Source organism: Thalassophryne amazonica, chromosome 12 (assembly GCF_902500255.1).
Source record: "Thalassophryne amazonica chromosome 12, fThaAma1.1, whole genome shotgun sequence".
Taxonomy (NCBI): Eukaryota; Metazoa; Chordata; class Actinopteri; order Batrachoidiformes; family Batrachoididae; genus Thalassophryne; species Thalassophryne amazonica.
In genome coordinates, this window is record NC_047114.1 from 39,593,601 (window position 1) to 39,619,431 (window position 25,831).

The following is a 25,831-nucleotide window of genomic DNA, read 5'->3' on the forward strand; positions in this document are numbered from 1 at the left end:
ATAAATATTTTTTGGTCAGTATTTTGTCTGTCTGTTAGCAGGATTACACCTAAATTGCTGCACAGATTTTGATGACATTTTCACCACAGATACATATTAGGCCATGGAAGAACCCATTAAATTTTGGAGATGATCCGTATCCAGATCTGCTTTCTGGATCAAGATTTCCCTTTATATAGGCTTTGAAGGATTACTTCAAAATTACTTCACAGATTCTCACCAAATTTGCAGCACAGATGGATATGAGGCCATGGAAGACTCCACTGAATTTTGGAGGTGATATGGCTCTGGATTGGTAGATGTCAGAAATCTCTGATTTCTCTTGTTTGCTTGTGTGTTTGCAGAACATTTTTCCTTCTGTGCCAACAATTGTGGTTTTGGGGTTGTAATGCAGAAAATTTAAATTTTTACAAATTCTACATGCCATATCTTTACATTTTTTGTCTGTAGCTATAGAATACAGATGTTTTTTTTTTTTGTTTTTTTTTTAAGAAGGACCTTTATTGTAATTGTGCTTAGATGAATACATACAATGAAATTTGTCCTGTGCATATAAACCATCCTAATTTGAGTCAGACACAATCCAGCCACTAGGAGCAGTCCAAGGACCAACTCCAGATGTAGAAATGCTGCCTTGGTGGAGGGAAGAACAAGAACCAGAACTTCAAAAGCATGTTTTTGATAGTGGGAGGAAACCTAGTCAAGAACATACAAACTCCACACAGAAAAGACCAGGCAGGAAGAGAACCCAAGACCTTCTTATTGTGAGGCAACACTGCAAACCATGAAGCCAACATAAAAGGTTCTTTGCAGCATTCTGTCAAAAGAAACATCTGGACACATGCTTACAGACGTTCTGGACATGTATTTACCATTTCAAGTTTGTCAAAGGATCTGTGTCTTCAGGGGTCAACCCGATTTTGTTGCAGTACTCTACTATAAGATATCCTTTCATTATTCTTGAGGACATCACAACAGGTGAGAGTTCAGCTTGTGATCGTGATCAAACGCTGCCAAATAAATTCTTTGACTTGTGATGGCACAGTCACGTGGAATTTTGATGCGTCAGTTCCCATCAAACCAGCAGACGGCTGTTCGCCATGCAGGCCTTGATGCTGTAGTAAGCTCTCTACTGCCCCCTAGTGACACACCAGTTAACACAGACCCCGTTTAATGAATTTGAAGGCCTGACCATTAAAACTGGACAAAACTAATCAAATCAATGACACCAAAGTTTCGCGGGGATTCTTTTAGAGGCGCATGGAGGTGCGCACATCAGATCTTTCTCGTGGTTTAATGACAACTGCACATCCCGGTTGGAGGAGAGACGTTTGTCTTACTCGGGATAAACCGTGTCAGGCTTCATTCACACTGTCAGCGCGCACACGTCACGGAGGCTGCTGATCTGCGCTCTTTACTGCGGGGATGGAAAGGAGCGCATCCCCCTCTGCTGTGGCAGCGATGCGCAGCCGTGCCGCATGACTCACAGCGGCACAAATGGCACGGATGTAAACAGGAGGCGGGTTCAGGTAACACAAACCTGCATCCGCGCAGCCAATCGGAAGCCGCGTTTTGCAGGATCGGCTCCGCTGGCGCGCTTCTCATTGGTCTTCCGCCGCGTCGATACGGCGCAGAAAGCAGGCGCAGCTTCGCAATTACCGCGGAGCGGGGAGGTGAGGAGGGGAAAAATAATTAATCTGTCAAAGGCGAATTTCTGATCGGGGATGAGACCGCTATGACGCTCACGCGACCGTAACGAAGCCCGCAGGCGAAGACAACTAACGCGCAAGCCGATGCGCCGCCGTGGCAGGTGGCGCTTGTGTAATCGTCCGGCGTCTCGTCACTCGTCTTTGCCGCCTGGTGTGCGCCTCGTTTCAGCACTGGACAGCGACAGGAACCGTCGGGCGCTGAGGACGCAGAGGAGATCCTGAGGCGCGGTAACGAGCCGGCGCACTGCACCCACACATTGTGCCCATCGTGCGCTTTGATTTCACGCACTTTAACATCCATTTTCTTATGAATTTGTTCTCGCTCTATTTTTTTGGTGCTGGTGGTTGGTGGTGGGGGGGGGAGATGATGCGCGCTGCTTTGTGTTTATTGTGTGTTTGTGGTGCTTTTGCTTTGCGCACGGGTTTGCTCAATGTGACTGCACGCAGCCTGCAGAGGTCTTCTCTCCAAATGTCCTTGAAAGTGTGGAGAGAGAGAGAGAGAGAGAGAGAGAGAGAGAGAGAGAGAGAGAGAGAGAGAGAGAGAGAGAGAGATGGTGCGCAAATGCGCAACTGTCTGTCCCTGCCTGTTCATATCTCTGTTTTTGCCCCCCCCCCCCTCTCTCTCTCTCTCTCTCTCTCTCTCTCTCTCTCTCTCTCTCTCTCTCTCTCTCTCTCTCTCTCTCTCTCTCTCCCCCCCCCCCCCCCCCAAGTCGGTCTTGATTAGGTCGGGGGCAATGCCCGGCTAGATGACTTCACATCAACAAGCACCTCCACGGTATCCTGGACTAATATAGCAGAGCCACATCCGTCCTCTCTCCATTCTCTCAGTCCCTCCTTCTAAAGGCACCATGGGAAACCGTGGCATGGAGGAGCTGATCCCGCTGGTCAACAGGCTGCAGGATGCCTTCAGCTCCATCGGCCAGGCCTGCAACTTGGACCTGCCACAGATCGCAGTGGTCGGTGGCCAGAGCGCGGGGAAGAGTTCCGTGCTGGAGAACTTTGTAGGCAGGTAAAATGTGACCACCAGAATTCCCCTTAAGGGCTTTTATTTATTTATTTATTTATTTTGCCAAATGTCAGTGTCATTGGGGCAAAGATCAAAATATTGGATTATCTATCTGATTGTTGTCTTACTCTTCCCATGTCTTTTGGCCGATTTTCACCAAACTTGATATTGCACACATGCTGCTACAAATTTGCCACAGATCAATCATTGAGGTCAGTTTACTTTCTTCAGTGCCAGATCACAACAATGCTGCCTCAAGGCGCTTCACACGAGTAAGATCTAACCTTACCAACCCACCTGAGCAAGTACACAGGTGACAGTGGTAAGGAAAAACTTCCTCTGGTGTTTCTGAGGAAGAAACCTCAAGCAGACCAGCCTCAGAAGGGTGACCCACTGCTTGGGCCATTCAAACAGTTACAAGGATTTTACAAAAAATGACACCCCCCCCAACCCCCCCCCCCCCCCCCAAAAAAAAAACAACAGTCAATTAGCAACAGCAACTCGGACAGAGAGAAAGAGAAGAATCAAGCGGCAGAAAATAAGTGCACCTAAGGCATTAATTCACCAGCAGTAAATCAGCAGGGAAGCAGAAAGATTACTAAAACTTGTCACCTGCATCTCCTGTGCTTCACTAACTGACCCAGAATTTAGCTATAGTGAGGTTGAGACCTCTTCCATCGCTAATAATATGATTTAAAAGGAGAGGAAACATAATTCCATATTACACTGGAGAGGGAGAACAGAGGAGTCTTTCGTCTGGACTTGAATGACTCCACAGAATCCAACTGTTTTATCTCTGTAGGGAGATCATTCCACAGGACAGGTGCATGATAGCAGAAGGCTCTGTGGCCTGATGACTTTTATTATGGACACAGAGTAGTCCAGCATCCTGACAGCTTAGAACCCATGTGTTACCATACCCTATGTACCACACCGGTATATAGGGTTTAAGTAGGTTGCCTTGGGAGGGAGGTGCCAGCCCATGGAGGGTCAAAATTACATTTTTCCCCTCCAGTCTGCATCTAACTTGGCACCCATATAGAGATGGGTTCGGGAATTGCCCAGGTGAAGTCAAATCAACCAAAAGTCAATCACTGGAGCCAAGGACATATCTGCTTGTATAATTGTTGACCTACTCCTCCCAGGTCTTTTTGCTGATTTTTACCAAACATGCTATGTCAGCGACATTTGACTCTGAAATTGCCCTGAAATAATTCATTTTGTCAAAGGTCAAGGTCAAGGTATTTGATGTTCAACCTGACTTGAGCCAAATGTGCCACACACTGAGTTTCAACATTGCCCTGGCGAGGTCAGTCACAGGGCACTCATTTGGGTGAATGTCAAAGTAATTGGGGAGTAATGTCAGGTTGCTGTTGCTCTTACTGTCTTCATGCCCACGGGTACTATTTCTTCATTTTCTTGAGTTTGAAAATATCACTGGTGCAGCTGTTACAGAGGAGAGGAGGATGGATTTGGGTTACAGCAGCACCTTTGGGGATTTGAGCCCAATCAGACAGGCCTATAACACCCACTGCTTCACAGTGTCCAAGCATCCTTTCAAAGCCACGAATATGACGGTGTTGTGTTCCCTTCACGCTGCTTGCTGCAGTTTGAAATGACATCATCCTACTGTGCATTCATCGTGCAGTGTCAGCTTCCAGTCCCTGAATTCACTATCTCACAGCACTTTTTGTTCACTTGTGAATAAAATGTGTCATGACAAGCAGACATGCATTACCCAGTAAAACAAACAAACAAACAAAAAACCCATACAAGAGATATGATCAGATCAGAATAAGGGAGGTGGTCAGTACTGTGTCAGCTGCTTTCTGACATTCACAAATGGACCAGAAACAGTTTACACAAATAAATTTAGCCCTGCCCTTCAGTTCATTTAAACCCCACTGCTGCTGCAGCGAGCTCACTCTGCTCCCTCAGTAATGCTGTTTAAAAGCATTTAGAGAGACCGGAAATTGTTTACATATTATAATATCCTGTAATTTTCCAGTAATTAAGAGTAATGCTAATCGCTTCATGTGAATTTACCAGAAAAACAATTCTCTAATATGAGTTATGTTACGAGTCACATACTTATATGTAGAAAAGCATGTGCAGATAGTTGACAAATTAAAGGAAAAAGCAATATAAAATGTACCAGTAAGCTGTTGGGCCACCATGTCCCACCAACGTAGCTTCATTGGCGTTGATTCTTAAGTTTTTGGAAGGGTTGTGGTGTGTGTGTGTACGTGTGTTTTAATAATGGTGGAGAGTGCAGTGGAACACGCTGATTGAAAGTCTTCCATCGGTTTTCAGATGGGTTGAGATTTGGTGAGTATGACTGCAATAATGTTTGACATAATGTCCGCCTCAAAGTGTTCAGTGGATGGGGGCATTTGTTGTGGTTTTCCAGATTTATTCAGGTTTTTCCTTTAATTTGTCACCCGCCTGTATGTGTGTATGTATGCAGTTCTGGGTGTTTTTTTTCCCGTCGTACGAGTTGGGCAGAATGTCGACCAGGGTTAATAATTTGTTTATTATATGGCTATAATATATATCCGACCTTATTATTGTTTTCAAAAACCATATGGATTTGAATCACGTGTGATTACATCAGACATGCTTGAACCCTCGTGGGCATGCAAGAGTTTTTTGACGCCTGTCGGTTACGTCATTCGCCTGTGGGCAGTCTTTGAGTGAGGAGTGGCCCACCCTCTTGTCGATTTTTTCATTGTTTAGGAATGGCTCAGAGACTGCTGCTTTGTTTGATCAAAATTTTTTCAAAACTGTAAGGCACAACTGAGTGGACACCATTCGATAAATTCAGCTGGTTTTCGTTGAAAATTTTAACGGCTGATGAGAGATTTTGGTCTGGTAGTGTCGCTTTAAGGACGGCCCACGGTGCAAAAACAGCAAAAACAGCAGTGGACAAAAAACAAACAAACAAAAAACAACTAAAACAGAGTGAAGCCTCATGCTATGTTAAAAGCCAGTGAATGAAAGTGGCATTATATAAATATAAACATAAAACTGGCATTATTATAACTATAAACATATATAAATATAAACATTATGGTATCACCAGAATATCAAGCTGCTGATGGTAGTAGTCACACCTGTGCACTTCACCTCCAGGAAGAACTTGCTAACAGATAGTCCGGTCGTTAGCTGGTAAGCTTTCAATGTGTGTGTTTTTTCAATGCTGTTTAGATATTTATGGAGTATGTTCATGTCCAATTTGGTTTTTCTAATTGTGTTTGTAGCTTTCTGGTTTGTAATACAGTTTTCAATCCGTTCATGACTGTTCGGAGCTGTGTTTTTATCTTGTTGGTCTTCATCTTGCACATCCACTTCAAGCTCGTTTGCTGGTTATTGCTCCATTTTTTTGTTTGCTTTTTTTTTTGTATTGTTTTGTTTTATTTCATGCCGTGAAAATTGTAAACAAAATCGCAAATCTGATATGCAATCCGGACAGATTGTCATGATAACGGTCTGATATGGGAAAATATTAGACTGGAAATCAGCCAATCAGAGTGCGGGTACCGTCGTAGCCATATAAAAAATATTTAAATTATACCTCTGGCTTTGATCTTACATGTATTTTGATCTAAGTTGTTTTGCAAAATTGATGACAGTAACCACTGTTTTCCCACAGAAAATGGCATCACCCATGGCCAGTATTTACATCGTATTTTGCACCAGGTTCATTCTCTGATGCATATAATATGTCCACTGCATTTATTTTATTTAACTTGTTATCATTTGCATTATGCATTCCAACCAATGGATGGAATGCTGCTGTGGAATGAAAAAACAAAACAAAAACCACACACCATAAAAAACATTGCATTTCATTGAATCCCTCTTATCGAGCGGACAATACAAGTATGAACCATCTGTTCCTCTGTATATGACCCATGGTCACAGACGTACACTCATGAAATGACATGAATGAAGCAGTGTGCTCTCATTATGTCTTATTATGTCCAGCCGGTTATATGAATAATTAATACAATCACCGGACACCGATAGGTTAGATATTGGTGTATAATTAGTGAAAATCACTGGGTTGATATAAAAAATAAGTAAAAGGCAACCCATTACATAACCCTGCAGGTAAATAACCCTTGCTAAATAAAAAATAAATGCCACTCGTGGGATTTGAACCTGCAATTTACAAAAGCTCTGATTAACAGACAGAAACTTTACCACTGCACTACAGTCACTGTCTTATAACAGGAGCGTGAAATGCTTAAAATTAACAAGGAGATAAACGTATGTTTTCAAAAAAGAGAAATTACATGATGTATGGACACACATGTCGGGCTGGCCCGCAGCCTGCCAAGGTGCGCTGTGTACGGCTGCTGCAACCCAGCACAAAGGCAAAAGATGTTTTATGTATTTTCACGTGAGGACAGTAGGTAGAGACATGTGCCGTATGGAGGAAAGTTGTAAGTTCATGTCCTTCAAAACACAGTACATGTTCCCCAGCTCTGACATCTAGGAGCAGAGATCTCAGTAGCAGCTGCTGTTGGCAGCCACACCCCCCTGTCCATTCAGCGCCCAGACCAACATGTCACTCTCTGTTTCTGTGTTATGTGGTCATTCATTTTAGTCATTATGTAATTGCGTATGTAGGCATTGTCATAATTATTTATATACCTGTCCTGGCAGTGGTCTCTGTTTGTAATGTGACACATTGTGTGCACATTTCCGGCTGTCACTGTGCTGCAATCAGCTGACAGGCACCTCCCCATGCTGTGTGTGCTCAGACACGGCTGTCCGACCCCTATGTGATCAGGTATGTTCATACATATAAGCATTTTATGCATGTGTGCCCCCCCCCAGCATGCCACATGTGTGAAACACACATACCCCACATGTGTTTCGGGGGAGCAGGGGTGGGTGGGGGGTGACACACGTGTCCATGTGCGATACACATGCACGCCACGTGTGTTGCTTTTTTGCAACGCCACACTCATGGAGGCACTTAGACATATTTCACATCCAGCTCGAAAGTGATCGTCTGTTCACTGTTTAAGTGCTGACTGTGCAAATGGCCACACATTTTCTAAGTGTCAAGCGAGCGGTGTTGGATGTTTATGTGTGTCACCTAGAATTTGGCTGACACCTGCTGCCAGAGGGATCGAATGGGCTCTCACAGGGCACTCGCTGTCTTTCAGCCGCTGGTGTGTGCAAATAATTGTAGCAACAGGTGTACAAGGCGTTGGAGGCAGCTCCGATTTTTTCACAAATGGCATGCAATTCCTCCTTCGTGCGCTAGTCAGCTTCAATCATGTTATGTGTGAAGGGGCCCTAAACACAGTATTAATACACCAGGAAGTGAACTTGTATGTGAAACTGGAAAGCCATGTGCCCAGGAAGTAAAGCCAACAACATGCATGAGGAGCAGTACTGTCAAAATAAAAGCAACAACAGAAATAACACAGAGGAGATTTGACTTGGATAAAAAACACAAGATACACACTAGAACTATAATGTAGGAGATAATAATAGAAGAAATAGAAACTCATAGATCACAATAGTAATACTAGAATGTGAACCGTGACTGTCAGTAGATGGAAGGTTTAGAACTGATTTGAAATGTTACCTTGGAGTTTAATTACATATAAATTTTAAGAAATGTGAAGTGCACATTGTGTTAAATATTCCCAGAGCAAGAAGTTTTAGAAAACGGATCACGTCCAAAGGAGATTAGCGAGGGAAGCCACCAAGACACTCTAATGAAGTTACATGCTTCCGTGTCTGTGACTGGAGGGACTGCGACTGCAACAACTTTTGTGTGGTGCTATAAAAAATAGTGTGTCAAGTTTGCCTGAAGATACATGATGAGAGAGAAATTTAAAGTGTTTTCATTAACAATGGCTCTGTGACATACGGAGGAGCATATGCTTCATTGTTTGTTGCATTAACACGACATAAGTGTTCACATTCATGTAGTTTCCACCTGGGTTAATGCCAATCCTGCTGCCAGGTGAAGGTTGTCCCTTAAGGTTTGGGTGTAATGAATTTGAGGCTCGGGGCCAATTATCATGATTTCAGATTTGTTGCAGTTGCTGTTTTTTTTTCTTTCCGTTTTTAATTTTTCATCAACATTTTAGCATCATTTCAGCAGGAATGGAGCACAGGTCTAGAATATGGTAACTGGGATTGACCTTATGGCTATATAATATTGTATCTGATTGGATCAGCAGCAGAAATGAGATTCCTTCATTGGGTATCTGAGCTTACATTCCTCGACAGGGTTAGAAGCTTGGCTATCCGGGAAACACTCAGAGTAGAAATGCTGCCTCTTCGCATCAAAGAGCCAGTTGAGGTGGTTTGGACATCTGGTGAGGATGCCCCATGGTCGTCTCCCTAGGGAAATCTTTCACGCATGTCCAAATGAGAAAAGGCCACGATAAATCCCAGGAGATGCTGGGGGGATTATATTTCCCAGCTGGCTTGGGAACATCTTGGGATCATAGGGAAGTGTGGGATGAGCTGTTTAGTCTGCTGCCACTGCAGTGCAGACCCAGATAAGCAGCAGAAAAATAAATGACTGAATGGATTAGTACTTGAAATTCTGTTGAATTTTAGTTATGAGCTTAATTAGCACTGACAAAGAATATTTTCTGCAGTGAAGGAGTGTTGAATGATTCATTGAATCAAAAGCAGGACTGAGTTCTGGGAAGATGAGAATATTTGGAGAGAACCAGTATCAGCAGATAACAACAGGGTGTCTAATTTTAACCAGAGTAGCCTCAGTGCTATGGTTTATGTTAACAAAGGGAAGACTTTGTGACAAGCACATTTTCATTGCTAAATGTTGAATCCACTGTGATTGTATACTGAGGTAAAAGTACACAAATGCATTAAAAACTTTAGCATTGTCCAAATACATATACATTTGACTTTATAAAGACACTTGTTGTTCTAAGTAAACTCAAATAGTGTTTTTCTGAACCTTAATATTGAAATCACACATTGTTGCGTTATGATGATGATTTTGGTTACTTAAAGTGTACGGTGCATCCAGAAAGTATTCACTGCGCTTCATGTTTTCCACATTTTGTTATGTTACAGCCTTATTCCAAAAGGAAGTCATTTTTTTCCCTCAAAATTCTACTCACAACACCCCGTAATGATAACATAAAAAGTTTTTTTTTACATTTTTGCAAATTTATTAAAAATAAAAAACTAAGAAATCACATGGTGTATTCACACCCTTTGCTCAATACTTTGTTGATGCAGCCTTGGCAGCAATTACAGCCTCAGGTTGGATGGGGAGCATCGGTGCACAGCCATTTTCAGATCTCTCCAGAGATATTCAATCAGATTCAGGTCTGGGTTCTGGCTGGGTCACTCAAGGACATTCACAGAGTTGTCCTGAAGCCACTCCTTTGATATGTTGACTGTATGTTCAGAGTCATTGTCCTGCTAAAAGATGAACCATCGCCCCAGTCTGAGGTCGGGAGTGCTCTGGAGCAGGTTTTCATCCAGGATGTCTCTGTTCATTGCTGCATTCATCTTTCCTTCAATCCTGACTAGTCTCCCAGTTCCTGCTACTGAAAAACATCCTCACAGCATGATGCTGCCACCACCATGCTTCACTGTAGGGATGGTGCCTGGTTTCATCCAAACATGACACCTGGCATTCACGCCAAAGAGTTCAATCTTTGTCTCATCAAACCAGAGAATTTTGTTTCTCATGGTCTGAGAGTCCTTCGGGTGCCTTTTGGCAAACTCCAGGTCTCTCACTGTTGTCTTGGCCTATGGGCCAAGCAGCAGTGCAGAGTACCCAACCTTCTTGGAGTCTCTGAGAGGGGTACTAGATAGTGCTCCGACCGGGGACTCCATTGTTCTCCTGGGGGACTTCAACGCCCACGTGGGTAGCGACAGTGAGACCTGGAGGGGCGTGATTGGGAAGCACGGCCTCCCCAATCTGAACCTGAGTGGTGTTCAGTTGTTGGACTTCTGTGCTAGTCACAGTTTGTCCATCATGAACACCATGTTTGAGCACAGGGGTGTCCATAAGTGCACGTGGCACCAGGACACCCTGAGCCAGAGGTCGATGATCAACTTTATAGTCGTATCATCTGACTTTCGGCCATGTGTCTCAGAAACTCGGGTGAAGAGAGGGGCTCAGCTGTTGACCGATCACCACCTGGTGGTGAGTTGGATCCACTCGGAGGGGAGGAAGCTGGTCAGACCTGGCAGGCCCAAACGTATCGTGAGGGTCTGCTGGGAACGACTGGCAGAACCCTCTGTCAGCGAGGTCTTCAACTCCCACCTCCGAGAGAGCTTCTCCCAGATCCCGGGGAAGGTTGGAGACATGGAGTCCGAGTGGACCATGTTCTCCACCTCCATTGTCGATGCGGCCACCTGCAGCTGTGGTCGCAAGGTCTCTGGTGCCTGTTGGTGCCTGCGGCAATCCCCGAACCCGGTGGTGGACGCCGGAAGTAAGGGATGCCGTCAAGCTGAAGAAGGAGTCCTACTTGTCTTTGTTGGTAGGTGGGACCCTGGAGGCAGCTGACAGGTACCGGCAGGCCAAGCGTGCTGCAGCCTGTGCGGTCACAGAGGCAAAAATTCGGGTCTGGGAGGAGTTCGGAGAGGCCATGGAGGAGGATTATCGGTCGACCTCGAAGAAATTCTGGCAAACCGTCTGACGCCTCAGGAGGCGGAAGCAGCTCTCTGCCAACACTGTCTATAGGGCAGGTGGGGAGCTGTTGACCCTGACTGGGGATGTTGTTGGGCGGTGGGAGGAATACTTTGAGGATCTCTTCGATCCCATTGTCACGTCTTCCGAAGAGGAAGGAGAGACTGGGGACTCAGAGGCAGACTCGTCCATCACCCAGGCCGAAGTCACTGAGGTGGTCAGAAAGCTCCTTGGTGGAAAGGCTCCTGGGGTGGACGAAATCCATCCTGAGTACCTTAAGTCTCTGGATGTTGTGGGACTATCCTGGTTGACACGTCTCTGCAATATTGCATGGCGATCGGGGACAGTACCCCTGGATTGGCAGACCGGGGTGGTGGTCCCTCTGTTTAAGAAGGGGGACCGGAGGGTGTGTTCCAACTACAGGGGGATCACACTCCTCAGCCTCCCCAGTAAGGTCTATTCCAGGGTGCTGAAGAGTCCACTTTCTCCTACTGTGCTCCAGCTCTGTGGAACGATCTCCCGGCATACATTCGGCAGTCTGATACTGTGGAGACTTTTAAGTCACGTTTAAAGACTCATTTGTTTTCCCTGTTTTATCATTAGTTTTATGATGTGTTTTTATTCCTGTATTCTTTTATGGTCGTCTTTTTATTGTGTTTTAAATTTTTAATTCAGCTTTTTGTTCTTGTTTTATGTTGTGTGAAACACCTTGAGACAATTTCATCATGAATTGGCGCTATATAAATTAATATAAATTAATTAAATTGATAGTCGAACCTCGGATTCAGGAGGAGCAGTGTGGTTTTCATCCTGGTCGCGGCACACTGGACCATCTCTACACCCTCCATCGGGTGCTCGAGGGTTCATGGGAGTTCACCCAACCAATCCACATGTTCTTTGTGGATCTGGAGAAGGCGTTTGACTGTGTCCCTTGAGGCACCCTGTGGTGTGTGCTCCGGGAGTATGGGGTCTGGAGCCCTTTGCTAAGGGCTATCCGGTCCCTGTATGACCGCAGCAGGAGCTTGGTTCGCATTGCCGGACGTAAGTCAAACCTGTTTCCAGTGCACTTCGGCCTCCGCCAGGGCTGCCCTTTGTCACCGGTTCTGTTCATTACCTTTATTTACAGAATTTCTAGGTGCAGCCAGAGTGTAGAGGGGGTCCAGCTTGGGAACCACAGAATCTCATCTCTGCTGTTTGCGGATGATGTGGTCCTGTTGGCTTCATCAAACCAGGACCTTCAGCGTGCACTGGGGCGGTTTGCAGCCAAGTGTGAAGTGTCCAGGATGAAGATCAGCACCTCCAAATCCGAGGCCATGGTTCGTGACTAGGCGCAGCCAGAGTGTAGAGGGGGTCCGGCTTGGGAACCACAGAATCTCATCTCTGCTGTTTGCGGATGATGTGGTCCTGTTGGCTTTGTCAAACCAGGACCTTCAGCGTGCACTGGGGCGGTTTGCAGCCAAGTGTGAAGTGATGAAGGATGAAGCTCAGCACCTCCAAATCCGAGACCATGGTTCTTGACCGGAAAAAGGTGCCTTGCCCTCTTCAGGTCGGTGGGGTATCCTTGCCTCAGGTGGAGGAGTTTAAGTACCTCGGGGTCTTGTTCACGAGTGAGGGACGGATGGAGCGTGAGATCAATAGATGGATCGGTGCAGCGTCTGCAGTGATGCGGTCGCTGTATCAGACTGTCGTGGTGAAGAGAGAGCTGAGCAGGGGGGCATAGCTCTTGATTTACCGATCGATCTACATTCCAACCCTCACCTATGGTCATGAGATTTGGCTCATGACCGAAAGAACAAGATCGCGAGTACAAGTGGCCGAGATGAGTTTCCTCTGCAGGGTGGCTGGGCGCTCCCTTAGAGATAGGGTGAGGAGCTCTGTCACTCAGGAGGAGCTCGGAGTCGAGCCGCTGCTCCTCCACGTCGAAAGGAGCCACCTGAGGTGGCTCGGGCATCTTTTCTGGATGCCCCCTGGACGCCTTGCTGGAGAGGTGTTTCGGGCACATCCCATCGGGAGGAGGCCCCGGGGAAGACCCAGATCACGCTTGAGGGACTACATCTCTCAGCTGGCTTGGGAACGCCTCGGGGTTCCTCTGGAGGAGCTGGGGGAGGTGTGTGTGGATCGGGAGGTCTGGGCGGCTTTGCTTGAGCTGCTGCCCCTGCGACCCGACCTAGGATAAGCGGAAGAAAATGGATGGATGGATGGCAAAGGGTGTGAATACTTATGTACATGTGATCTCTTAGTTTTTTTATTTTGAATAAATTTGCAAAAATCTAAAAAAAAACCCCCAACAAAACAAAAAACCCTTTTTGTCACATTGTCATTATGGGGTATTGTATGTAGAATTTTGAGGAGAGAGAATAAAAGAATTTCATACTTTTTGGAATAAGGTGTAACATAAAAAATGTGGAAAAAGTGAAGCAGAATAATTTCCAGGTGCACTGTATATTGTTTGTGAGATGAAATGTTGACAGAGACTATTTCACAGTTGGTGGTAATCCTGCTTTAAGATTCTAAAAATTTGCTGACAAAAAAATTGTTTATTGTTCAATAAAATAATAAGAAAAAACCTGTATGTTAGCTGATTTAGCTATTAGCAAGCATTACTTCTGTCTTGGCTTGCTCCCCAGAGAGGCTCAAAATGCATTTTATGTTGTACCTGTGTTATTTATATTGCTTGATTTGACTGTTGTTTGCTATACCACAAGCTCAGTATGAGTAAAGTTTTGAAAAGGATACACAAGCTGGCAGCCATGTCTGATATCAGTGGTGAACGAATGGGCATGTTTGATACAAACCGGTAAAAGTAAGTTCTTTCAGCTTCTCCTTTTTTGCACGGGGTTGCCACAGCAGACAGGATTTGCATCTTGATTTGACACATTTTTCAGCAGATGGCATATACCCCTGTTTGACTCAACTGCACATTGCATGGAGAATGGGCATTTGTGTTCTTGAATTGGCACTCTTCTAATTTGAAAGCAAGTGCAATGACTATTTGGCCATATACTATGTATACTATGTATATACATATACATGTATATACATATACATATACACATACAAACCAGTATATTTTTAAATTGCTGGCCATATTTTTTTCAGATGTCATCAAATTCCTGATGTATACACAGTTGCAAAGTAGGTTGCTGGTGTTATTTTGCTACTATTTGTAGCATATTTGAAATTTCGTAACTCCCGTTATGACTGTCGCCATGTTTTATCTCATTCCTTCCTTCCAACTAATTTTTCAAGAAAGTATTTCTCTCAGATGAAGAAATTGTTAAATTGACACAGAGGCTTAATGCTAAAAATTTCAGTATGATTTTCTAGTGAAGCACAACATGCAAGAATGAAGAATAGAAGACCTAATGCTGAGCCCTGGGGGTTACTGTAACTAACAGGTGCTCTGGTGGATTTTTTAGCTCTTTATTGATTAAAAGTGGAGGAGGGTTTGATTTTTTTTGTTTTCAGGTCACATTGTCCTGCTTCTTGAAGCTCACTTCCAGCAGCAGCCACAAAAACCTTCAGGAGATGTTTTGAAATCTCTCAAACCTGGTTCAGTTCAGATTATATGTGATAGGATGCCTGTGCAACAACTGACATGTCTCCTGTAAATTTAAGAAACTTGCCTCACAGAAAGAGGCCTGAAGGAGAAGAAGATGTAATTATGTCACCTAAATCCATGTGTACACGCTGATAAATGTTGGCTGTTCCCTCAGGGACTTTCTGCCTCGTGGATCTGGTATTGTCACCCGTAGGCCCCTGGTTCTCCAGCTTATCAGTGCCACTGCAGGTGGGTTTGTTTTTTTTCTGCTTTTTCTTTTCCTTCTGAAGTAGGTGTTGTTTTTCTATCAGAAACATGCAACACCGGCAATGCCAATGATTTGTTTGCATTTCCTCAGAATGGGGTGAATTCCTCCACTGCAAAGGAAAGAAGTTCACAGACTTTGATGAAATTCGTCAAGAGATCGAGACGGAGACGGACCGTATCACAGGGGCCAACAAAGGCATATCTCCTGTCCCGATTAACCTGCGTGTGTACTCCCCTCATGGTACGAAACCTTTGATTTTCCACTGTTGAATAACGGCACACCCTCATACTTTTGAGTTAGAGATTTCAGCGAGTCATCAGACTGACTGCTATTTAGAAAGCGCACCCAAGTGAGATGTAAATGTGGCTAGTTAATGGATCTACACCAACACGTCACAGCGTTAGCACAAAGCAGCCACCAAAGCTGCCTGAGGTGAAGTAGTGAAATATTAAGGTGAAGTTTTCTGCTCTTCCATTTCTGTTTGTTTTTGTTTAATGATTGCATTCAATTCAGTTTCATTGTGCATTCAAGCATTGTGCACATGCAACATGAACCCACTCTGGTAAGGCGTGTCTGAATACAAACTACAACACCCAGACAGCTCCCCTCTAGCTCCCACCTTATCGTGGTGGGGGAGTTTGCGTACCCGGATGATCCTAGGAGCTATGTTGTCGGGGGCTTTGTGCTCCCTGTAGGGTCTCCCAAGGCAAACAGGTCCTAGGTGACGGGTCAGACTAAGGGCAGCTCAGAACCTCCATGACCAGTGAAAGATCAAGGACTGAGACGTCACCCAGTATGGCGGAGCCGGGGTCCCACCCTGGAGCCAGGCCTGGGGTTGGGGCTCGCTCGCGAGCGCCTGGCGGTCGGGCCTTAGCCCATGGGGCCCGGCCGGGCTCAGCCCGAAGGAGCAATGTGGGGCCGCCCTCCTGTGGGTTCACCACCTGCAGGGGGGGCCATAGGGGTCGGGTGCAGAGAGGATTGGGTGGCGGTCGAGGGCGGGTGGCCTGGCGGCCCGGTCCATACTCACAGCCCCTGGCTGTTGGGACGTGGAATGTCACCTCGCTGGGGGGCAAGGAGCCTGAGCTTGTGCGGGAGGTTGAGAGATACTGACTAGAGATAGTCGGGCTCACCTCCACGCACAGCATGGGCTCTGGTACCCAACTCCTGGAGAGGGGCTGGACGCTTCATTTTTCTGGCATTGCCCACGGGGAGAGGCGGAGAGCTGGGGTTGCATTGCTTATTGCTCCCCAGCTCAGTCGCCATGTGTTGGAGTTCACTCCGGTGAACGAAAGGGTCGCGTCCCTATGCCTTCAGGTCGGGGACAGGTCTCTCACCGTTGTCTCAGCCTATGGGCCGAGCTGCAGTGCAGAGTACCCGACCTTCCTGGAGTCCCTGGGAGGGGTACTAGGTAGCGCTCCGACTGGGGACTCCATTGTTCTCCTGGGGGATTTCAATGCCCACGTGCGCGGTGACACTGAGACCTGGAGGGGTTGATCGGGAAGCACGGCCTCCCTGATCTGAACCCGAGTTGTGTTCAGTTGTTGGACTTCTGTGCTAGTCACAGTTTGTCCATCACGAACACCATGTTTGAGTACAAGGGTGTCCATAAGTGCACGTGGCACCAGGACACCCTGAGCCGGAGGTAGATGATCGACTTTGTAGTCATATCATCTGACCTTCGGCCACGTGTCTCGGACACCCGGGTAAAGAGAGGGGCAGAGCTGTCGACCGATTACCACCTGGTGGTGAGTTGGATATGCTGGGAGGGGAGGAAGCCGGTCAGACCTGGCAGGCCCAAACGTATCGTGAGGGTCTACTGGGAATGACTGGCGGAACCCTCTGTCAGGGAGGTCTTCAACTCCCACCTCCGGGAGAAGTTCTCCCAGATCCCGGGGGAGCTTGGAGACATGGAGTCCGAGTGGACCATGTTCTCCACCTCCATTGTCGATGCAGCCGCTCGTAGCTGTGGTCGCAACGTCTCTGGTGCCTGTCACGGCGGCAATCCCCGAACCCAGTGGTGGACACCGGAAGTAAGGGATGCCGTCAAGCTGAAGAAGGAGTCCTACTTATCTTTATTGGTAGGTGGGACCCCAGAGGCAGCTGACAGGTACCGGCAGGCCAAGCGTGCCGCAGCCCGTGCGGTCGCAGAGGCAAAAACTTGGGTCTGGGAGGACTTCGGGGAGGCTATGGAGGAGGACTATCGGTCGTCCTAAAAGAGATTCTGGCAAACCATCCAACGCCTCAGGAGGCAGAAGCAGCTCTCCACCGGCACTGTTTACGGTGCGGGTGGGGAGCTGTTGACCCTGACTGGGGATGTTGTTGGGCGGTGGAAGGAGTACTTCGAGGATCTCCTCAATCCCATCTTCATGTCTTCCGAAGAGGAAGCAGAGACTGGGGACCCAGAGGCGGACTCATCCATTACCCAGGCAGAAGTCACCGAGGTGGTTAGAAAGCTCCTCGGTGGCAAGGCTCCTGGGGTGGATGAAATCCGTCCTGAGTACCTTAAGTCTCTGGATGTTGTGGGACTGTCTTGGCTGACACGCCTCTGCAACATCGCGTGGCGATAAGGGACTGTGCCTCTGGATTGGCAGACCAGGATGGTGGTCGCTCTGTTTAAGAAGGGGGACCGGAGGGTGTGTTCCAACTATAGGGGATCACACTCCTCAGCCTCCCTGGTAAGGTCTATTCCAGAGTACTGGAGAGGAGAATTTGACAGATGGTCGAACCTCAGATTCAGGAGGAGCAGTGTGGTTTTCGTCCTGGTTGCAGCACACTGGACCAGCTCTACACGCCCAACCAGTCCACATGTGTTTTGTGGATCTGGAGAAGGTGTTCGACCGTGTCCCTCGGGGCACCCTGTGGGGAGTGCTGCGGGAGTACGGGGTCCGGGGTCCTTTGCTAAGGGCTATCCGGTCCCTGTACGACCGCAGCAGGAGCTTGGTTCACATTGCTGGTAGTAAGTCAAACCTGTTTCCAGTGCACGTTGGCCTCCGCCAGGGCTGCCCTTTGTCACCGGTTCTGTTCATTATTTTTATGGGCAGAATTTCTAGGCGCAGCCAGGGTGTAGAGGGGGTCTGGTTTGGGAACCACAGAACAGTCAGAAGGAGAAAAGTCAGACGAGGAATCACACCAAAACAATGACAATGATAACAAATGTAGTGGGGAGTCCCCATCAGGGAAGCTGGGTGTTTGGAAGACCAAGAAGATCAGTAATTATGTTGTGTAATCAATGTTATTTCCTTAACCATAATTTTAAATGGGTAACACATTGGAACCAAAGTTTTATATTGAAATAGCTGTATGATCAAATGAATCCTCTGACAGACTGCATCTACAATATGCACCCTAAAAGATTTTACTGTATCTTGTGGTGTGTACATGGAAAAAAAAACTATGTTGGATTTCCATGATTGAAATATGTACATCAGTTAGATGTGATCAGAATGTGCCCTGTACCTTCGGGGAAAATGCTGTGGAGTGGTGTTGTCCTCATCCCGCTTCAGGAATTATGAGATGGTCTAGCCCATGAAGTATTTTATTATTGCGTCATTTGGTTTTCCCATCCCCAACCCTTGTTGACTGGCAACTTTGATAGCTGCATGCAACAAGCTAGTGTAATGGCCTTAACATGTATAGTTTAGTAATTATTTTTCAGTTGTTATTTCTACATTAATTATAAATGTTGCTAACTTACAGTTGTACATATAGAGCCTGAAATTGTCAGGTGACCCTGAACCATCCCTTAGTTATGCTGCTATAGACTTAGACTGCTGGGGGGTTCCCATGATGCACTGAGTGTTTCTTTCTCTTTTTGCTCTGTATGCACCACTCTGCATTTAATCATTGGTGATTGATCTCTGCTCTCTTCCACAGCATGTCTTTTTCCTGGTTCTCTCCCTCAGCCCCAACCAGTCCCAGCAGAAGACTGCCCCTCCTTGAGCCTGGTTCTGCTGGAGGTTTCTTCCTGTTAAAAGGGAGTTTTTCCTTCCCACTGTCGCCAAGTGCTTGCTCACAGGGGGTCGTTTTGACCGTTGGGGTTTTTCCGTAATTATTGTATGGCCTTGCCTTACAATATAAAGCGCCTTGGGGCAGCTGTTTGTTGTGATTTGGCGCTATATAAATAAAATTGATTTGATTTGATTTGATAAGTCCAGTCCTATTACTGCCAAAGTGTTCAAATTCACATTAGTGGGACACAGATCTCAGACAAGTTCAAAGATGGCTAATGTTGACCTATTCTAAAGGGTCAAAAGTCACATTCTCTTTCCTACTTTTATCCTTATATGGCCGAAGGTATTTTAGCATTGTGTTATATTTTAATTTACCAACAATTTTGTCTTCAGAAAAAAAAAATTGCACAATGGATTGTTTGGGGGAGAAGACGGTGACATTCATCAGCTACATTCTAAGGAGCCTTTGAAATGAGAGCCCAGTCGTGCCATTATGACATATGTGGTTAACGAATGCAAGCTCAAAAGGATGCAGCCACATTATTGCCATTACCAAGGTGCCCCTAAGCAAGACCTCTGAGCAGCTCCACAGCGTTCAGAAGATTGTGAGTTGTATAGACCAGACTGTAGTTGTACTGAGCAGCCAGTGTTTCCCTGAAAAAAAAAGCAAGTGGTGGACAAGTGGTTAGTGCACTTGGTTTCAGTGTGGAAGCTTCCAGGTTCAAATCCCACTCCTGCCAATTTCTGAAGGGGTGGGATTTTGCATCAGGAAGGGAATGTAGCATAAAACGTGTGCCACGCAGATCCACCTTGCATCTGCTGTGGCGATCCCAAGGGAAAACAAGGGAGCAGCTGAAGGGACTTACAGTACTTGCTTTTCCTAAATAAAAGTTCCAGGTGGAACGTCACCTCTTAGATGGGGAAGGAGCCTGAGCTTGTGCAGGGGGTTGAGCGATACCAAGTAAAAATAGTTGGGCTCACCTCCCCACACAGCACAGACTCTGGAACCAAATGCCTGGGCTGGACTTTATTTTTCTCCAGAATGGTGCAGGGTGAGAGATGCCGGGTGGTTGTGGGAATATTCACAAGTCCCTGGCTGAGTGCCGTTATGTTGGAGTTTTCCCCAGTGAACGAGAGGGTTGCCTCTATGTGACTTTGTTTTGCAGAGAGAAATCTGTTACCCGTGACAAATACACCAGCACACCCGAGGTCAAAGGTCTATGATTGATTTTGTAATCGTGTTGTCAGAACACTTGGGTGAAGTGAGGGGTGGAGCTGACAACTGAACACCACCTGGTGATGAGTATTGTCAGATGGTGGGATAAGTTACTGAACCGACCTGGAAGGCCTAAATATGTGGTGATAGTTTTCTGCGAATGTCTTCTGGAAGAGCTTGTCTAGATGGCCTTCAGTTCAGACCTCTGAAGAGGCTCGTCAGACATCCCGAGGGAGGCCGGGGACATAGAAGGGGAGTGGTCCATGTTCAAGGCCTCCATTGTTGAGAAGGCTACTTTGAGCTGGTGCCAGATGGTTGTCAGTTCTTGTCATGGTAGCAGCCCAAGAATCCCCTGGTGGACACCTGTGGTAAGGGAAGCCGTCAGGCTGAAGAAGGAGGGCTTTTATGTGTGGTTGGCACAGAGGTCTCCAGAATCAGGGGACAGATACTAGCAGGTCAGCAGGCCAGCTTCAGTGGTGGCTGAGGCAAAAACTCAGGTGTGGGAAGAGTTTAGCGAGGTCTTGGAGAATGACTTTCAACCAGCCTCAGAGCAGGAGACAGAGTAGTTCTGGCATATTCTCAGGCAACTCGAGAAAGCGAGGCAGTTCTCGTCCAATGTGGAGTTCAGTGAGGGTGGAGAGCTGCTAATCTGGACAGAGGATATTGTCAGGTTGTGGAAAAACTTTGAGGATCACCTCAACCCGACTGACATGCCGTCCTTTGAGGAGGCAGGGATGGAAAACTTGGGTGTATTTGATGCCATCACCCAAGCACAAGTCACAAAGGTTGTCAAAAAAACTCCTCAGTGGCAAGTTGTTGGGGGGGGAGAGGATTCATCCTGAGATACATGGAAGTAACATGATTTCCATGTAACATTGTAACATCATGGATGCAAGCTGCAGAAATGAGACTCCTCCATTGGCTATTCGGTCTCACACTCCTGGACAGGGTGAGAAGCTCAACTATCCGGGAGGGACTCATAGTAGAGTTGCTGCTTCTTCACACTGAAAGGAGTCAGTTGAGGTGGCTTGGGCATGTGGTGAGGATGCCCCCTGGTTGTCTCCATAGGGAGGTTTTCCAGGTACGTTCAACTGAGAGGAGACCCAGGACATGCTGAAGGGATTAGAATTCCTATCTGATTAGAGAGCACCTCGGGATCCCTCTGGAAGACTTAAAGGACTTGGCCAAAGATAGGGAAGTGTAAGATGAGATGCTGAGTCTGCTGCCACCATGACCCAGACCTGGATAAGCAGCAGAAAATTAATGAATGAATAAAAGCTTATTTTTATCTAAGGGGGATTTTCTGCAGATTCTGCAGCATTTTAAGTGCTTTATCTTCTTAATTTATTTGAGATCAGTCTAATTGCATGCAGAGACATTTTAATATCTTTCGACGAATGTAATTTGATAATTTTCTGTATTTTTAGGAGCATGGGGCTGCTTCAGTGGATCAAAGTAAACAAATATTTTGGGCAGCCCCACTCCATCATACTAATGCCACACAGGTGTGATGATTTCTTATATTGATTTCCTGTCCTTGGGCCTGTGCAGTGCTGAACCTGACCCTTATTGATCTGCCGGGGATCACCAAGGTGCCAGTTGGAGACCAGCCTGCTGACATCGAGCAGCAGATCAGGGACATGATCATGCAGTTCATCACCAGAGAAAGCTGCTTGATCTTGGCCGTCACACCAGCCAATACTGACCTGGCTAACTCTGATGCCCTTAAACTGGCAAAGGATGTTGACCCCCAGGGTAGGTGACGGTGTGTGTGTGTGTGTGTGTGTGTGTGTGTGTGTGTGTGTGTGTGTGTGTGTGTGTGTGTGTGTGTGTGTGTGTGTGTGTGTGTGTGTGTGTGTGAGGATGAGTGTTAAAGAATGTTTGAAGTTGAAAGACAAACACTGTAAAAAGATATTGTTTTAACTTTTAGAAATTTCCTGTCCCAGTAGTCTTAAAATATTAAAGTAGGTAAGAAGATGGTTTGAATCTTGACTGAAAACCCCATTGTAGAGAACCACAAAAAGTGAGATTAGAAAAATGGTTTATTGGCCCAGCAGTGATATTCAGTAGCACTCAATATGAGTTTTCAAGCGTATTCTAGCATAGTCCCATGTGCACCCCACCAACAACCCTATAAATTTGGTATCATTCGAAAGCTTGAGGACCCACAACCCTTAATTGGAGTAAACAGCTGAAGATGAGTGACTGAGAAAGTGTCTAGTGTCTAGATTACAAAAATAAAAGGTAACATTAAAAATACTGGGACTCGCTATGACATATGAGCACTTATATTGACCAATCCTAGCAAAAAAAAGTTTGATTATAAAACTGATATTTCATCTGCACAACATAAAGAGTCACCAAATTGTCATCTTTAAGCACATAGGACGTATAAAAAATGAAAAGCTAGTCTCCAAATGAAAACTATTTTACAACTCCAATTCCAATGAAGTTGGGAAATTGTGTAAAATGTAAATAAAAACAGAATACAGTGATTTGCAAATCCTCTTCAACCTATATTCAGTTGAATACACCACAAAGACAAGATATTTAATGTTCAAACTGATAAACTTTATTGTTTTTATGCAAATATTTGCTCATTTTGAAATGGATGCCTACAACATGTGTCAAAAAAGCTGGGATGGTGGTATTTTGACCACTGTGTTACATCACCTTTCCTTCTAACAACACTCAATAAGCTTTTGGGAACTGAGGACACTAATTGTTGAAGCTTTGTAGGTAGAATTTTTTCCCATTCTTGCTTGATGTACGACTTCAGTTGTTCAACAGTCTGGGGTCTCCGTTGTCATATTTTGCGCTTCATAATGCACCACACATTTTCCATGGGTGACAGGTCTGGACTGCAGGCAGGTCAGTCTAGTACCTGTACTCTTTTACTACGAAGCCACGCTGTTGTCATTGTCTTGCTGAAATAAGCAGGGACTTCCCTGAAAAAGACATTGCTTGGATGGCAGCATGTGTTGCTCCAAAACCTGGATGAACCTTTCAGCATTGATGGTGCCATCACAGTTGTGTAAGTTCCCCATGCCATGGGCACTAACACACCCCCATACCATCACAGATGCTGGCTTTTGAACTTTGCACTGGTAACATTCTGGATGGTTTTTCCTCTTTTGTCTGGAGGACACAACATCCATGATTTCCATAAACAATTTGAAATGTGGACTCATCAGACCACAGCACACTTTTCCACTTTGCGTCTGTCCATTTCAAATGAGCTTGTGCCCAGAGAAGGCGGCGGCGTTTCTGGATGTTATTGATGTATGGCTTTTACTTTGCATGGTAGAGTTTTAACTTGCACTTGTAGATGTAGCGATGAACTGTGTTAACTGACAATGGTTTTCTGAAGTGTTCCCAAGCCCATGCGGTAAGATCCTTTACACAATGATGTCAGTTTTTAATGCAGTGCCGCCTGAGGAATCAAAGGTCACAGGCATTCAATGTTGGTTTTTGGCTTTGCCGCTTACGTGTAGAAAGTTCTCTAGATTCTCTGAAATTTCTGATTATATTATGGACTGTAGATGATGGAATCCCTAAATTCCTTGCAGTTGAACATTGATAAACATTGTTCTTAAACTGTTGGCCTATTTTTTCATGCAGTTCACAAAGTGGTGATCCTCGCCCCATCTTTGCTTGTGAATGGCTGAGCCTTTTGGGGATGCTCCTTTTATACCCAATCATGAGTGTCGTCAGTTTCCAAACACTTATTGAGTGTTGTTAGAAGGAAAGGTGATGTAACCCAGCTTTTTTGAAACATGTTGCAGGCATTCATTTCAAAATGAGCAAATATTTGCACAAAAACAATAAAGTTTATCAGTCTGAACATTAAATATCTTGTCTTTGTGGTGTATTCAATTGACTATAGGTTGAAGAGGATTTGCAAATCATTGTATTCTGTTTTTATTTACATTTTACACAACGTCCCAACTTCATTGGAATTGGGGTTGTATATGGAATCGACTACATTTTAAATTATGTGCACATGCTTATTTTTTCAAAAGGTACAGTGCATCCAGAAAGTATTTACAGTGCTTCACTTTTTCCACATATTTTTTTTATGTTACAGCCTTATTCCAAAATCATTTTTCCCCTCAAAATTCTACTCACAACACCCCATAATAACAACATGAAAAAAGTTGTTTTGTTTTTTTTGTTGTTTTTTTTTTTTTTGCAAATGTATTTATAATAAAAAAAACTAATAAATCACATGTACGTACGTACTGATTGCAGAATTTTGAGGAAAAAAAAATGAATTTCATCCATTTTGGAATAAGGCTGTAACATAATGTGGAAAAGTGAAGCGCTGTGTATGCTTTCAAATGCACTGTATATTTGATTGAAATATGATACCCTGTGAAAAATAAAAAATACTGGCATAAAAATGAGACTATAATGTTTAGATGTTCAGCACATAGAAAATCTGCACATGTATCTACACAAAATGTATATATCAATCGAAAGTGTAACTTTTCAGCTTTCATGTTGTGCAAAAATGATTCAAATCTGACATATATTAACAAAGATACTGGCCATTTCACAAGTGCTTGACATCATACGAGGGCTGTCAATAAAGTATAGGTCCTTTTTATTTTTTTCAAAAACTATATGGATTTCATTCATATGTTTTTACGTCAGACATGCTTGAACCCTCGTGCGCATGCGTGAGTTTTTCCACGCCTGTCGGTGACGTCATTCGCCTGTGAGCACTCCTTGTGGGAGGAGTCGTCCAGCCCCTCGTCGGAATTCCTTTGTCTGAGAAGTTGCTGAGAGACTGGCGCGTTGTTTGATCAAAATTTTTTCTAAACCTGTGAGACACATCGAAGTGGACACGGTTCGAAAAATTAAGCTGGTTTTCAGTGAAAATTTTAACGGCTGATGAGAGATTTTGAGGTGATGCTGTTGCTTTAAGGACTTCCCACGGTACGAGACGTCGCTCAGCGCTCTCAGCCGCCGTCGTCAGCCTGTTCAAGCTGAAAACCTCCACATTTCAGGCTCTATTGATCCAGGACGTCGTGAGAGAACAGAGAAGTTTCAGAAGAAGTCGGTTTCAGCATTTTATCCGGATATTCCACTGTTAAAGGAGATTTTTTTTAATGAAAGACGTGCGGCGGCACAGGAAAAACACCTCCATGTTGATAACCATTTGTAAAATCCAGGTGGCTTTTGATGGCTTTCAGTGGAGTGAGTGTATGAGAAATTGTTTAACAGCAGGACATGTTCCAACTTGTCCTTAAGGCTTCCAACAGAGGTGTTTTTCCTGTGGCGGAGCGTCGCGGCGGCTGCGAGCCGACGCGCGGACCCGTCCGTACGTCTTTCATTAAAAAAATCTCCTTTAACAGTGGAATATCCGGATAAAATGCTGAAACCGACTTCTTCTGAAACTTCTCTGTTCTCTCACGACGTCCTGGATCAATAGAGCCTGAAATGCGGAGGTTTTCAGCTTGAACAGGCTGACGACGGCGGC

At 45.3% G+C, this 25,831-nt stretch overlaps 1 protein-coding gene across 1 annotated transcript in view; it reads left to right on the plus strand.

The window, feature by feature from the left end:
* Positions 1 to 1,659: 1,659 nt before the first annotated feature.
* Positions 1,660 to 25,831, plus strand: part of dnm3b (dynamin 3b) — a 91,479-nt gene continuing 67,307 nt past the window's right edge. The window contains exons 1-5 of the mRNA XM_034182774.1: positions 1,660 to 1,937; positions 2,420 to 2,718; positions 15,088 to 15,161; positions 15,271 to 15,420; positions 21,898 to 22,101. Of these exons, the coding sequence (XP_034038665.1) occupies positions 2,558 to 2,718; positions 15,088 to 15,161; positions 15,271 to 15,420; positions 21,898 to 22,101 (589 nt within the window). The 5' untranslated portion in view covers positions 1,660 to 1,937; positions 2,420 to 2,557. The remainder of the gene's footprint in view (positions 1,938 to 2,419; positions 2,719 to 15,087; positions 15,162 to 15,270; positions 15,421 to 21,897; positions 22,102 to 25,831) is intronic.